General features: G+C 30.7%; 1 protein-coding gene across 2 annotated transcripts; it reads right to left on the reverse strand.

The window, feature by feature from the left end:
* Positions 1–10798: 10798 nt before the first annotated feature.
* Positions 10799–14112, reverse strand: LOC114194644 (serine/arginine-rich splicing factor RSZ22). Of its 2 annotated transcripts, none has more exons than XM_028084993.1 (6): positions 13946–14112; positions 13614–13717; positions 13278–13366; positions 11901–12108; positions 11443–11547; positions 10799–11080 (listed from the first exon to the last, which is right to left on the reverse strand). In XM_028084993.1, the coding sequence occupies exons 2-6, from the start codon at positions 13700–13702 to the stop codon at positions 11044–11046; spliced, it is 528 nt and encodes a 175-aa protein (XP_027940794.1). In that variant the 5' UTR covers positions 13703–13717; positions 13946–14112; the 3' UTR covers positions 10799–11043. The 2 variants fall into 2 exon arrangements, with proteins under 2 accessions (XP_027940794.1, XP_027940793.1); XM_028084992.1 differs by having other exon boundaries at positions 10804–11080; positions 11443–11556.
* Positions 14113–15829: the final 1717 nt, after the last annotated feature.

Consider the following 15829-nt stretch of genomic DNA (forward strand, 5'->3'; position numbering starts at 1 on the left):
TATATATATATATATATATATATGTGTGTGTGTGTGTGTGTGTGAGTGATTTAATAATATATAGTTGTAATTAGAATTCAAACTATAAATTAAAAAATGAAATTTATATAAAATTAAAAAAAAAACTAAATTAAATATTCAAACTTTATAACTCTGTTGTTTTTGAAAATCCAGACCATGAGAAAAATTTGTATAGATTGAAGCAAGAACTTAGATCATGGTATAAAATAAAAGACTTATTTTTATTGTTCAAAATTGGTTTCAAAAGAGATCATCTACATTCAACTTTATTTGTGCAACAATATAAACCACTAGAACAACCCAAATATAGAGGTATAACCAGATCTCTTTTATATTTGACCATTACTCGTTCTAACATCTAGCATTGGGTTTTTGTTAGATTTCAATATGTAATTAAGGAATCTCATTTAACTGCAGTGAAAAATAATCTTTAAATATCTCAAAGGTACTAAATACATTGACTTATGGGTTCTAAAATTAATTTGATATGCTATAGTGATTTTGACTATGGTGTATGCAAATTGGATAGTAAAATCACTATGTCGCATGTTAGGATGTTCACGGGTATCATGGAATTCTAAAAGACAAGCATTTGTGGTTCTATCAACAACTAAGGCAGAATATATTTCCACTAAAAGTTGTTGTGCTCAATCCATATGGATAAAGCACCACTTGGGAAATTTTGACTTTTTTTCTTGATCATATTTCACTTAAGTGTGACTATACCAATGTCATGAATCTTACACATAATCTAATCTTGCATTCTAAAACTAAGCACATTAAGATTAGACACCACTTTATTAGTGATCATATAACTAATGGTGATTGCATATACATGTAGATAAACATATGGACAACATCAAGGAATGACAATTGATTAGGCACATAACATGCCAAAATGGTCTAAACCTTCTAGATGTAGTCTTTTTAACTTAGAGCTTATTTTGGACACAATCTTGCCCAATCTTCATGCCCAAAAATCTTTTCAGGAGCTCCTATATCTTTTATCTCAAATTCATTGCTCAACATCAACTTCAACTTTCAAATCTTCAACTTGTTCTTAAAAGTTATAGAAATGACATCCACGTGAAGGAGTAGATAAAGTTAGGAAACCTCCTCCACCTTCTTATGATAAACATATACTTCATAAGGATTTCTACCATACCTCTACCTTAATTTTTTATTTTATTTTTTAATTTTATTTTAATTAAAACCCCAATCACTAAGAAAGAGAATGTATATAAAAATGATGAATTTAATTTCACTAACATTTGATTGGATAGCGTTGAGGCTGACAATCCATATATAACAAGGTAAATTTAATTGTATTAAATTTTAATTAGGTTACAAAAAAAAAAGTGAATTTCAATTTCATTAATTTTTTTATTAGGTGATGTTGACGGTGGTGATACACATAATAAGAGTGGAAATTTATATAAAAAAAAAGGCAACTTAAACAATTTTACGATTTTGTTTTATAATTCTAACAATTTTACTATGTTACAATCATGATCTGAATCGAAAATATGATATAAAATCTTATGATTTTATGATTTAAATCTTAATTTTAATTACAATAATCCTAACAAAGGAACCAAAGACTATATTGGATTGCATGACTATAAAAAGAAAAGGTTGAGTCATAACTATGGTTTGCGTCAAATAGAAGAACCAAATTATTGAGGTTATTACAAGTAGTTTTATTATAATTTTTGCATAAATATTCCATCATTTAAATCATTTTGTGCTCAAATATCTTCTCTATCTCTTTCATTGTAACTTGTGTTCATGTAACTTCTAATATTAATTGATATAGTTTTTATTAGAAAAATAAGAATGGTAGGAATTGCACTGGTAATTTGAAGAAAATCCAATAACTAACTCTAATTCCTAAGAAAAGAAAGAAAGAAACTCAAATTGTTATTGAATGTAGAGCATAGAACAAATATTGAAGGAAAGTTTTTATGTTACAATTAATAATCATTTTATTATTTTTTAAATGACCCATTTATAAAATAATAAGACTAAAATAACAGTCATGATTATCTAACAGAAATTGTCTTCGTTAGAAAACTATATAAAAATATACATAGAAATTGATGGTTATGCAATATTATGTTCCATTCACTTTATTTAAAAAGAAGACTCATTTTTCATAATAATATTCTCACTCTTTTATTGCAACAATAAGTAAGATAAATAAAAATAATAAAACTTTTAATTCAAAATAAAACAAAAAAAAAATACTTAAAATTAAAAAAAATTAAAAATACTTACAACAATAAATATTAATATACATTTGTATTGTCCAAAACTAGCCTTCAATGGCGATTTATTAATGTTGGTTGTAATCCGCTCGTCATAACAAGCGATGACAGTGTTATAAATAAGAGAAGACTTTTTATGCTAGTTATCACTAAAATCGAAACAAAAAGTAGGCACGATGACAAATTTGTAATAAGGTAGAAGAATTTTTATGTCAATTGTACCTAGAACCGACATAGAATATAGACGTGGTGGTAAATTTGTAATAAAGTAAAAGATTTTCTATGTCGGTTGTACCTAGAACCAACATAGAAAGTGGGTGTGTATATTATTTTAAATTTAAAAAACATATAATATGTTGGTTCTTCAGTATAATCGGCATAGAATATACAGTTTTCTTCTTCCCCTTCTCCCCATTGTTGCACTTCACCATTTTGCAACCTCGACGCACCCTCTTTGTACCCTTTCTGGTCGCATCTCCTCGCTACTATGCCATTCACTAGTGGTTCTCTTTCTCGTCTCCTCGATCTCTCACTCTATTGTGGTGGTCGTTACTACTTTCGCTCTAGTGGCGCTCTCGTGGCCTCTCTCACTATTGTAGATGTTGTGGTCGCTCTTGTAACTCTCTCGTTCATGCAAACGTTGTGTTTAGGATTTTCTAGTATCTACATTTTGTTGCATGTTCTTCATCCATTTGGGTATTTTCTATCTTGGGGGCATTCCAAATACCACTCCAAATATTTTCCAAGTAACAATGACTTCCATGTGTGTGTATACATTATTTATATTGATTTTAGATTTACTACTATTTCATTAATTTCAACATGCATTGGTAACAGTTATGTGTGGAGATCTATGTTATTGTGTTTATTGTGTTAATTATTGTTAATCTATATTAATCTTTGTAATTGTGTTTATTGGGTTTGTTCACCTCTACATTAATGTTCGTTGTTGTGTTTATTGGGCTTGTTTTACATATGTAATGGTTGTGAAGAATTAGAGTGGTGGTGATTATTGTTATTTTGAGTATAAATTGCTAAAGAGATTTTTGGGGAAGGAAACTTGAAATTGCTCTTATTATTCATTTAGTTCAACCTTAAATATGATATATGTCATATGAAAATGGATAATAAATTCTTAACCCCCATAAGCACAAGGAAGATATTATGTTCTAAACACCATTGTGTGAAGTATCAAATGAGATATTAATCTCTTTAATTCTAGTGACTTTTAACTGGTTAGCAACATAGATTAGATATGTTAACAATGAACATAGAGGAATTCCTTTGACCTTAAAAGAAGGTACGTGAACCTGCCACTACTACTACCCTCACACAGAGAAGAAAGCTAAGAAAATCTCACTTTCAACTCTCATGTCTCTAGATTTTTTTTTTCTTCCTTGCATGACATCGATATTTTTATTGTTTAAAAAATAAAATAAAAATCAATTTGATTGATACTCGTTAATAAAAAGGAATAGGATTTTGTTTCTATACGTAAGGTTCTTTCTCAGTAAGTTATCAATAAAGTATGAAAGTAAAAAGAAAGATAAAAAGAAAATCAGAGGAAGAGATTGAAGAACAGATAGATTGAGGAATGTATTATCACAATATATCTCATAAATCAATATTAGTATTTTATGATGATTTATGTATCTTAAATTTATGATTCTCTTATTCCTATTACGATGTTTTTTCCAACCTAAGTTTTCTCCAAATTAATATGAATCCTAATCAAGATTTTAAGAATTCTTTTATGAAATTGGCATGAACCTAATTATAGTTTTCCTCATATTAGTATAATTATAGATTATGAAATTTAGGAATTTTGTATTTTCAGTTGAAATTTGTAAAATTTTATGAATGTATTAAGTTGCATTACAAATTTTGTTACTCATAATAAATTAGTTGAATAGTCTTAAATTGGAATAGAAAAGAAAAATATTAGAAATTGAAAAGTACATCTGATCGATGTGAAAAAATCATTTAAGTAGAGAAAATGAAAAATTTATTTATTTAATTAAAAATAATAATTTATATATAAAAAAAATTAATTTGTCACCCCTACAATTTTTATCCAAGTTCTGCCAATGACCTCGTTAGTTAAAGATTTAAAAATGTTATGGGAGAAAGGGTTTGATATGTTTGATAGGTACACAAATAATTCCTTTAAATTGACATGTTATTTTATACAATCAATAACTTTCCAACGTATAGTAACTTAAGTGGAAAAATATACATTTGTCTCTATTAAAAAACTACACGAAAAATATATTATGTTCCCTTCACTTTGTTTAAAAAGAAAACTCACTTTCCATAATAATATCCCCACTCTTTTATTGCAACAATAAGATAAATAAAAACAATAAAACTTTTAATTCAAAGTAAAACGAAGGTCTACTTATATAAAACTATTCAACGTTCAAATTTGTAAGAGAAACTTAAATGATATTGATAAGTAAAGAACAAATGTAAAAACAAGCAAAATATATTAAAAGGAATGGTTGAAAGTGGTGTTTGATAAATATAGTCATTCACACTTTTAAGTTGACAAACGCAATGGTTAAAAACAATTGAACAATGTGCAATTCAGAGAGATTAAAGAAAAGAAAAATTTACATTTAGGGTCTGTTCTCATGAACCGAAAGACTGTAGAAGCGTGATATAGAGCGATGAATAGAGGGAGAAAGAGACGTTCTTTTTTTAGGAAAGGCAAGGATGGAAGAGCGAATGTTAGCGGGATCGATGGATAAATGAATCTCTCTTTTTTGAAGAGATTTGAGGGATAAATGTGGTTAATTACCACAATGTCCTTATTAAAAAATCACAAAATCACGTACTTGCACTCGTAGCCATGGGCTGGGCTCGAGGTCTGAACAGATTCCTGATGCATGGTGCACACAGTAGGATTCCTGATGCTCTACAGGGAAGATTCCTGACTGTTTGAAATTCAAATTGCTTTGATTGTGTGCAACGTTTGTTGAGGCTCTTCAATGCATCATTGAATGCTATTAAGATAGTTGGTTGCTTATATTAGACTATGTTGGAAGAACGAAACTTCTCCTGGCCGAGACTCTCTTGTGTTTGAGCTCGTGAGAGGTGAGTTTTGTGATGTGCCACCAGCTCTCGACTTCAGCTTCGTTTCATGTTACATTCATTCTACTTTCATTGTATGTGCTTTCATTTATGATTTTACATTTTCCATACTTTCCATACAATCCATGCATGATATTTGAAGAATATTGGAGGAAATACTTGTATCCCATTTCATTTTTCACTATCCGGTTACAAATGGTTATATCCGGTTACAAATGGTTATATCTGGATACATGTTATTTGTATCTGATTACACACCACAGTCACATGTATTCATATTTGATTTTGTTACTATTAAGTTGTGGTTGTGAAGGAGTTCAGAGCACTGTTTTGGGAGATCCACAGTTGTTCCCGTCGTCGTCACTGGTGGCCCTATTTGTTACTCTTGTCTGTGTCAAATCCGTGGAGGTGAAGGTGCAGTGGTGAGATCTTTTGTTGTTATAAGGTCGTGTAGTGGTTGGTTTATGGTGTGCATTGCTTAATAATTGAATTTCATGTAAACCATCTAAACCCATGTTCATTTGTGGCTTGTTTTGTAGGTTTGTTCGTGGAAGGAGTTCGTGGCCGTGTTGCTTTGGTGCAACTGTTATAGTGGTCTAGGTGTTTGAAACTGGTATGGTGCAGGAATTTTTATATTTAATCTTATCAAAATTAATAGAACCAAATCCTTCTTCAATAATTAGTTTGATTCCAGTGTGAAAAAAGTTACAAAATTATGAATGAAAAGGAACTAAAATAATAGTTGTGAGCTTATTTCCACATAATTTTGTGCATGTGATTGGTGTTGTTTATTGTTTATTTTAGTTCATGTCCCTTGCTGTCTGGTGGTGTTTGCCTAAGGAGGTGATTCTTCAGTTTGCTTTGTCGGTTGTATCGAACATCCTGTGATGGTGATGTTATCATACCAGGTAAGTTATATTTTACTTGTTATTGATTTTTTATGCTAAAATGTTGTATATGATTTTTGTAAGTTGTATGTCAGTAAAAAGTTTTGTATGATATTAATGTATATATATATATATATATATATATATATATATATATATATATATATATATATATATATATATATATATATATATATAACATAGTACGGTATAATTTTTTGTATAACAAAAGTAGATGAATCTAAAGAAATCAGACAAAAACTTTGGTGGTTCAAATTAACCCATATATTTTTAGTTAATTTAATCCTTTTTATGAAGCTTTTGAGTCATGAATAGAATAACCCATTCTGAAAACTTTATGAAAAAGCAAAACTTTTGAAGACCAAAAGTGGTTATTAATTTAAAGGCTATGCTCAATATAATTATTTATTAATACAAATTTGAAATCCCAGTGAAAATTTAGAAGCTATAATTCGTCTCTATCATTTAAAATTACCCCAAATAACTATATATATATATATATATATATATATATATATATATATATATATATATATATGATTTTTTAATCACTTATATTTTCATAAAAAATGAATGTTGTTTCATATTTTGTAAAATATTTTATTTTTTATTAATTTTTGTTTATAATTTATTTTATCTGTTTGTATGGTATTTGCTTATATTTTGTATACCGATAATTTAGATGGAAGAGGAATTACATGTGTCATTTTTTGATGTCGAAGATGTAGTAGATGATGTTGTCGGTGTTGACTTCAATATAGTCCCACACTTACACAGACAATTACAATTGCGCACAGCAATAGATGAACTAACAATGTTATGCATTGTTGCGCATGCGCTGAATATATTGAACATATATTCTACCCCAAGAAATAGTGTTAGGGATATTGTCCCAGACAGAGACCAACGCCGACAGAAGTTTATGTCTTACCTAGTACATACAAATCGATGTCGTGACATTATTCGTATGGGACCAGAAGCATTTATTAACTTATGTCAGCGATTAAGGGCAACTAGGTTAGTAAAAGATGCTATAAGGTGCACATTGGAGGAACAAGTTGCTAAGTTTCCACACATCATTGGCCATAACATCAAGAATCGTAGTGTGGGTTTTTTCTTCTATCGTTCTGGCTCGACCATTAGTAGACATTTTCATAATGTCTTGGATGCAATCTTGAGTTTAGAGTCTGAGTTTTTTATTCAACCTGCCGGGACTGATGTCCAAAGTCACGTCCTGAACAATAGTGGATTTTACCCATACTTCAAGGTAACACTGGCCATAATAATTTGTTGTTGTTACCGGTACTTACAGATTTTAAAGAGTCTTTATTAACAATCTTTACTTTATTAAATAGGATTGTCTAGGGGCCATAGATGGAACTCATGTTAGAGTTAGGGTTCCTTCATCTGAGGCTCCCAAGTATCGAGGTAGGAAGGACTGGCCAACACAAAATGTCTTCGCTGCATGTGATTTTGATATGAAATTCACTTATGTACTGGTTGGATGGGAGGGCACAGCATCTGATTCAATGTCAATGAAATCCTTCACAAGCTTGACAACATTCAACACTCTTCCCACTAAGTTGTATTCTTCGCTCAACCTTTCTATTCATATAATTGAATGAATTGAAATTGATTTCATGTTGTATTATGTGTTTATCATTTTTATTTTACTTAACTCTTATGTGTGTTTAAATCAGATGGATTCCAGAATAATGGAGTTACTTGAGGAAGCAAATGATCATGATCGACGAATGAATGCAGCTATTAACCGCCAACTTGCAGCTATTGAACGTCACAACACACTACTTCATGAGCAATACAACCTAATTCCTAGAAACCCTTTAGCTTAATATACAAGAGCCCAAATTTCTGAATTACTAAGAAGCATGAACATTTCAAATGACAACTTATTAAGACAGTGCCACGACTTTCTTTGTTCACATCCACTTCATACAAGACGTCTTATGGGGATGCCGGCACAAAATCGTTGGAATAGGTTGCAAACTTATATGAGTAGAGAGACTTGACTTTGATTGTATCACTCATCATATTGTATGTTGTCTTGTGTGTACTTTTTTAGATATTATGTAATGTTTTGAGTTGACTTTTTATTAATGGTGTGGTTGAAAATATTTTTTTTAAAAATTAAATATTAAATTTTCTAAATGAAATATATTTTAATATTATTTTTTTTCATTTCATAAATATTTATAATACTTTTATTTATGATAATAATATATGAAAAACTAATTACAACTTATCTAAATATCATTTAATTATATTTTTTTAACATCAAGGACAAATAGGTCATTATACATTTTCATCTATTAAATTAAATTTTTTTTAGTCACATAACTTTCACAAAAATCACTCTTAAATCCACTCCACTATTACTCTCAAATCCATAAAATAAAAACAACATAAATATCACATTTTAATCAACTCAAATCAATATCTCCATCTCTCTCGATTCATCACCCCCTGAGAACACACCCTTAAAGTTTTTACGGTGGTTTGTTTACTGCATCCAATTCATAATCAACACAATTAAATTCCACTAATAAACTATATCCATAAAAAATGGGTTGAATATTTCAAATAAAATTATAAAACTGAATATTCTTTGAAATACAATCATTCTCATTAACACCAAATTTATATAATACAAGACGTTGTCTAAACGATTTAATTTAAATTTTAATAAAAAACTGCAGTTAGGTTGTTAATAAACAGAATAGTGTTCTTTTTCACATAGAGCTTGCAGATTTCTTAACACGAGCATATTCAATAACATCAATATTATCTTCATCATCAAGGTTTCTTTTTCAATAGATCTTTATATATACACAAGTTCAGAAGATATGATCATCGAGAATTATTTCCAAATCGTTTGAAGAATAGTTCTTCTCATGTGTAAATACGTAAAGATACATTAAATATTCTTTATTTAACATTAACTACATATCCTTCAAACAACCGGACTCGTGAATTGAGAGATATTATTTCATTTAACTGGGAATGTTATTATATAAACTATGATACTAATATAATAAAAGATATAATTGATATGCAAATATTTTAGAAATTCAGAGGAAAGAGGATGATGATGAATAAAATATTAGTAAAAATTACACACAAAATTATTAGTAAAATGAAATCTTTTTTTAAAAATAAATTACACAAAAGACACTTAAAAACATTCTTTTTTCAAAAGCAAATTTTAAACAATTGTTTTATTGTTAATATTTCTCTTAATAACACATAAAGAATACTCATACCATTCCATCAACTAACAAATAATTAAATTAAATCATCCATTGCAAGTATCCATTAAAAGTGCTTAATATTTATATGCATGGCAAATTCTACCGCAAGAAAAAAAAACGGTTTTGCCATCTCAGTATGCTTTCTTCTGTTCTCTTTATTTCTTTTATCCCACACTAGGCTTTTTTATATAACCTCTATTTCCTTCATTCCAGCAGATATGGCATTGATCAAACTCGTAATGACCACAAAAAAGCTTAATTATTAAACAGGTGCCCAAACAGATACCATATGAGACAAAACGAACAAGTACCTCTCAACCACTTGGTTTACTCAACCGCAAATTACTAACTCCAAGAACAGGGCACACAGGTGTAAAGGGACCGATTACAATCCGAGTTGAACTATCTCAGAATAGGTCCAAGCCCGAATATGATAATAATAATTGGCACCTAAGTGCTCATTATACATCTACTCACATAACTGGGACATGTTGATTAATAATAGAATCATTAAAGTCAGGTAAATAAACATTTGTTGAATTGGTATTTCCTTCAACAGTAATAGACAATGGAGGGTTAAAATTTTCTTTCAAAACTCAAATGGTTGCCCTCGTGAATAAACAGCTGCAAGGACCTTTTAACAGAAATAGGCTGTAAGTTAAAAATCTGAGATGTAGAATAAATTAAGATATGCATTTTTTTTTCTTAGTATATAAGCCAGAGATTAAAACCCAGACATTGGGTAGTATTTCTTTTATTTTCATGTAGTATGTATTATTAAAATTGCCACAGCATGATGAGACAATAATGTCCAATCTCATAAAAAGCATAGGAATTAGAATTTAAGTAACAGATCAACTTTCACTTATTTATTTTGAAGCTAGAAGTATTTCTTTACGACCTTAGACTTCCTATATCTAAATTAACATGTCATCAAAAAGCTCAGAAGACCAATACCTGTATAACAGATAAAAGTATCTGCAAGAAGCATTCGATGCAGGCCATCATCCCCTTAGAAATTAATAAAACAAAAAAAAACTAACGTCGATAAATTTGGGGCAAGCACATCACAAGCAGAGAAAGCTTATGAAAGTGAAGAGCACGAAGCCATCTCCAGTCCTCAGCATTTCGAAGATCACAGAGAAGGGCTGCTAGAGATTACCACTCAGCAAATGACGAGAAGCATTGAAAGACGAAGCCGTACCAGAAGAATCTTAACAGAGAATAAAAACATATACTGTGGTGTAGAAAGATTTGGAACTCTCCTTAACTAGGAACAACTTTAAAAAGATCATTACCTGCAATATCACTACAAATATTCTGCAAATACAAATTCAACACAATCTGAGACACAAAGTAACTAATCCAATCCAAGAGTACTCAGGGGCTTGCCCAACAAAATAGACTAGCACTTAAGTCTAAACAAACACTAGCTTAACAAAATCTCACTATTCTCTTAACAATCACAGACACCAACTTTCAAAATCAACTTCTGCTTCTGCGACGTTCCCTAAGGCCATTTCTGCATAGATGCATCACATGTCAGTAAAAACAAAACAACGAATAATGATTGCAGAAGTTTAAATATACCAGAGTATAATCCATGAACACGAGAATTAGTTAATCAGAAACAAGGGAAGGTGGGGATGAAATCCAAAGCGTGATGATTACCCTTTGCCACATAGAAGTTAACATCGCTATTCTTTCCTTCAGACTCAAACTCAAGAAAAATATCGTTTCAAAAAACAAACTAACCAAAGCATTTTACATCTCAAAATATAGAAAATGTGCGTATTAAATATTAGGTCTACCCCAATTTGATAAAATAACTTTGATGGAAGAACACATTTGACCAAAAACTACATAAACACAGAAGAAACCTACCCATTAGCATATGGAACCTCCTCACGTCCACGATAAGGAGGTGACCTGCTGTAGCTACGTCCACGAGGTGATAAGCTGCGGCGTCTAGGAGATCGCCCACGAGGACTGTAACTCCTAGCCAACCAAAGAATGGTGAGGAAAAATATAAAGATAAAAAAGTAAAATATTAACACAACATACAAACATATCCAGCCCACTGTAAGAGGAATGATAAATGTAAAACTAGTGTATAAAATTGTAAAAATATCATCTCCAAATGTTAAAGAAAATACATATAACTTCAAATAAAAAAAGTTAAATTTCAAACCACAATCATAGATATATCACTGAAATGAAAGTAGATGGATCAACAAAACAACTTTTAGGAACAAATAAAATACAAAATAGTCTCCATGAAAATATAAGTGCCAATACCACTGCAACCAGGATTAAAAGAAGACATAGGAACGGAATCTAACCTTCGCCCATAGCTAGGGCTCCTGCGAAATCGGGGTGGGCTGCGGCTACGGCGTCTTCCTGATCCACCACGTAAGCGACATTCACGGGCAAAATGACCAGGTTCACCACACTCGTAACATTTCAAATCAGAACCACCAGAACGGCCACCGCGGCCACCACCTCCACCCCTAGAATTGTGAGAAAGCTCAACCCTCCAACCATTCTTGCCTGCTCCATTGAAGAGAAACAGAGGCCCAATAAATAAAAAGGGATAAAAATGATTGCAATCCAAGTAGCTAAATTTAGCAGATAGAATGGAAATAGCATCAGTATTTGATACTTTAATGTTTAAATCCTTTGGGGAGAATCAGCTTCACCAAAAACTATATCACATTGTCAATAGCTTAAACAAGGATAGGTATTAAACAAGAATATATAAAATGCAGCTTCGCCACCAAAGCCCTACAAATAAATTAACCCTTTCGCTGACCATAGTAATGATTAAAAGACAGAGCAGTAATATGAAAACAGAAGCCCAGATTACCTTTAAATAATAAATTTACAGTTTGATATGAATATCACTTGTGGCAAAAAAAAAAATACAGATGATATGCACTTCAAAAGAAATGCAACAATAACAATAACCAACATTTATTACACTAGGAGTGGTTTGTTAACAATATCAAAAGCCATCACTGTTCAAATTTTCAACAAATCCAAGTAGAAAACAGCTACTTGATGATTTCAATATCAAGTGGAAGGAAAAAAAGTAATGCATGAACATTAAAACATGGTATTATCCATGGGAATACAGGATTATCATAAAGGCAGAACGAGGGAATATTTGTTCATTCAGTAAAGACAATGATTGTGTTACCATAATATTTTCAGAAGTTCATTGGTCGATAACAACTTATTGAAGCACACAAATTGCCCACAGGGAACATATACAGCACAGAGGCAGCACGCACATGGTCCCCATAGGTTAAGTGTAGAAGAACACATCTCATAAAACAAACCCATTATGCAACAGAAGTGTAGCTCGCGATAGCAGTGCATATCCCCCGTGTTCACATTCTTAATTCTCTTTACATGCAGTAGTAGAAGTAGTCAAACTGTACAAATCAGCAGACTTTGACGAAGAAACAACGAAGAAAAAACCATTACTGCAGGCCAAGGCAGAAGTAGAAGAAAGAGAGAGCAGCATCTGCTTGCCCCATAGGCCAAAAAGAAGAGTTAACTAGCTAGTTGAGGAAAACCCTTCAACATATCGACCGGAAAAAAAACGGGGGAAAAACAATAACACATTAGCAGATAAGAAAAGTGTGGTAAATAAACGTATATATCCACATTTCAATTTTAATTCTATTATATCAAACAATCACAACCCTACATACCATCTAATTCACGTATAGCATCCTGAGCATCTCTCCTATCATCAAAGTCAATAAAAGCATAACCAGGTGGCCTTCGTGCAACCCAAACACTGCACACAAAAACATAACATAATGTTCATTAGTCACAAAAAAAAATAGTTTTTTGAATAAACGTATATAAAAAGGTAAATTTTGATCTTGTGTTTTTGTCCCTGCATTTTCAAATCCATAAAAATAGTCCTAAAACGTTCAAACTCGCAGAAATTAAAGTAAAGAGACTACATATGAAAACGAAAACTGAGATATCGAAGCATCCACCACAAAATTGAGAAACGAATTAGAACGTCTTGGGGCTACCTCCGAATAACTCCGAAAACACGGAATTCGTCTTCAAGATCCCTCTCTGTCACTCGTGAATCCAAGTTACCAACATACACACGAGACATCTTTAAAGAAAGAACCTGAGAACAGACGCAAACGAAACAAAAGTATATATCAAAGGTGAACACCTCGCGAAAGAGCAAAAATCGAAAATCGATAATCAATAATCAGCGACAGTCGTTTAGGGTTGTAAGAAATTTTTGAAAATCGAAGAGAATTTTAAAATAAGGAGGCTCCAGGGTTTGGAGAAGAGAAAGAAAGGATCAAAATTGAACAGGAAAATGGCGAATTGGAAGAGAGATCTGAACCTGAAGCGATGCAGAAAAGAAGAAAACGAAAACCCTAGCGGCCTCTTTGAGAAGGAGAGCGTTTACCTTTTATATTTTTCTTTTCTTTGCAAATGTGGGAAACCGATAGCTTTCACTCTCGAATTTAATGCTCTTACAAACAACGCTTCTCTCGTTACACCCTTCTAAACACCAGCTTTTATTTTTAATTGTATTTTTGCAATAAATAAAGAGCAATTTATTTTAAAAAATAATCAAATAAGTTTTTATTATCATTAAATTAAGTTAAGAATAAAATTTCTACCTCCAAAATTTTGTCTAATATGATTTTCATACCGACAAATATATGTAAATTTGGTCCATATATAATATTTGGTATGTTAATTTTGATTGAATCACTTGGGAATATATATATATATATATATATATATATATATATATATATATATATATTACTAAATTTATATATTCATTTTACGAATTAATTTTATCAATATATTCAGTGCTAATTGTAAGATCCTAGAAAATGGCATTTTAAAAGTGATAGTGGTTTAAAAATAGTGAGACTCAATTATTTTAATATTAAAAGGTTTTAGTATAAATAGAATTGTTATAAATGAGTTTCATTATTTTAAAACACACAATCTCTCTAGAAATCATTTTTCTAAAGTTCTCTCTATAAAGGTTCTGTCTCTCTGGTCGTCTGATTGAAGAATCGAGACCATAAGATTGATCCTCTCTCGGCGAGCTCTTCAAATTGGACCAATCAGTTTCTCCGTTGGTGTAAGTTGAGTTTTTGCTCTCTTTTTTAGTCTTTTTCTGTTTTCTGTTGCATGCGAGCCCTCTTCCGCTTGCATGCGACGTTTTAATCATCAGTATGAGTCTCTGCTGATCAGTTAGACATGTCAAAGTGAGCCAACCTGTGTGAGCCAGGTTGGCTCACCACGAGCCGGGTTGAAAATGAGTGAACCCGTGGGAGCTTTAACAGTAGTCAATTTAAGTGTAGAGTTTATTAGTTTAGTTTAAGTGTATAAGTGATATATTTTTATAGTCATCTCTTTTGTAAGACTGTATTAATATATTGTGTACACTGGAGAGCAGATGTATTAATATATTGTATACAATGTATGTCTCGTGTTGTATGTTTTCCTTTTGCGATGATCACCTATTCAGTGGGAGCAGATGTGATAGCAGCGTCAAAGGCGCTTCTGGAGGATGAAGAGTCATCGTTTTAGGAGGAGGTTTCCCGTGGGAGCTTTAACAGTGGTCAATTTAAGTGTAGAGTTTATTAGTTTAGTTTAAGTGTATAAGTGATATATTTTTATAGTCATATCTTTTGTAAGACTGTATTAATATATTGTGTACACTGGATTATCTGTTTTGAAACTATGATGAAACTTCCTATTTTTATTAGTTTTAAGATGCTAAAATTGGAATGTTACACTAATTGTATAAGATAAAATAAAATTTAAAACTCTACTATATCTTGAACGATATTAATTATAACAACTTTATTTACAATTATTCATTTCTTTTATCCTAAAAAAACTTAAAAATTTATTGTTTTATTAAAATTCCTTTTATCAAATTATATATATATATATATATATATATATATATATATATATATATATATATATTTATAATAAACTTAGTCAAACTAGCGATTAAAAATAGTGAAAACATCAATAAATAATCGTGAATATTACATTTAATATAATGAGAGCCTTTTTATTAAAAAAAAAAACTAACAATTATTTTTTTTATTATAATTAGTGTAACTTGTGTGTGTATGTATCTTTGAAATATGTATAATATTATATTAGTAGAAAATGATATTATAATGTTGTTAAGTTAATACACAAAATAAATTTATAATTATTACAAATAATGTGAAATAAATTG

This window comes from Vigna unguiculata, chromosome 8 (assembly GCF_004118075.2).
Source record: "Vigna unguiculata cultivar IT97K-499-35 chromosome 8, ASM411807v1, whole genome shotgun sequence".
NCBI classification, from domain to species: Eukaryota; Viridiplantae; Streptophyta; class Magnoliopsida; order Fabales; family Fabaceae; genus Vigna; species Vigna unguiculata.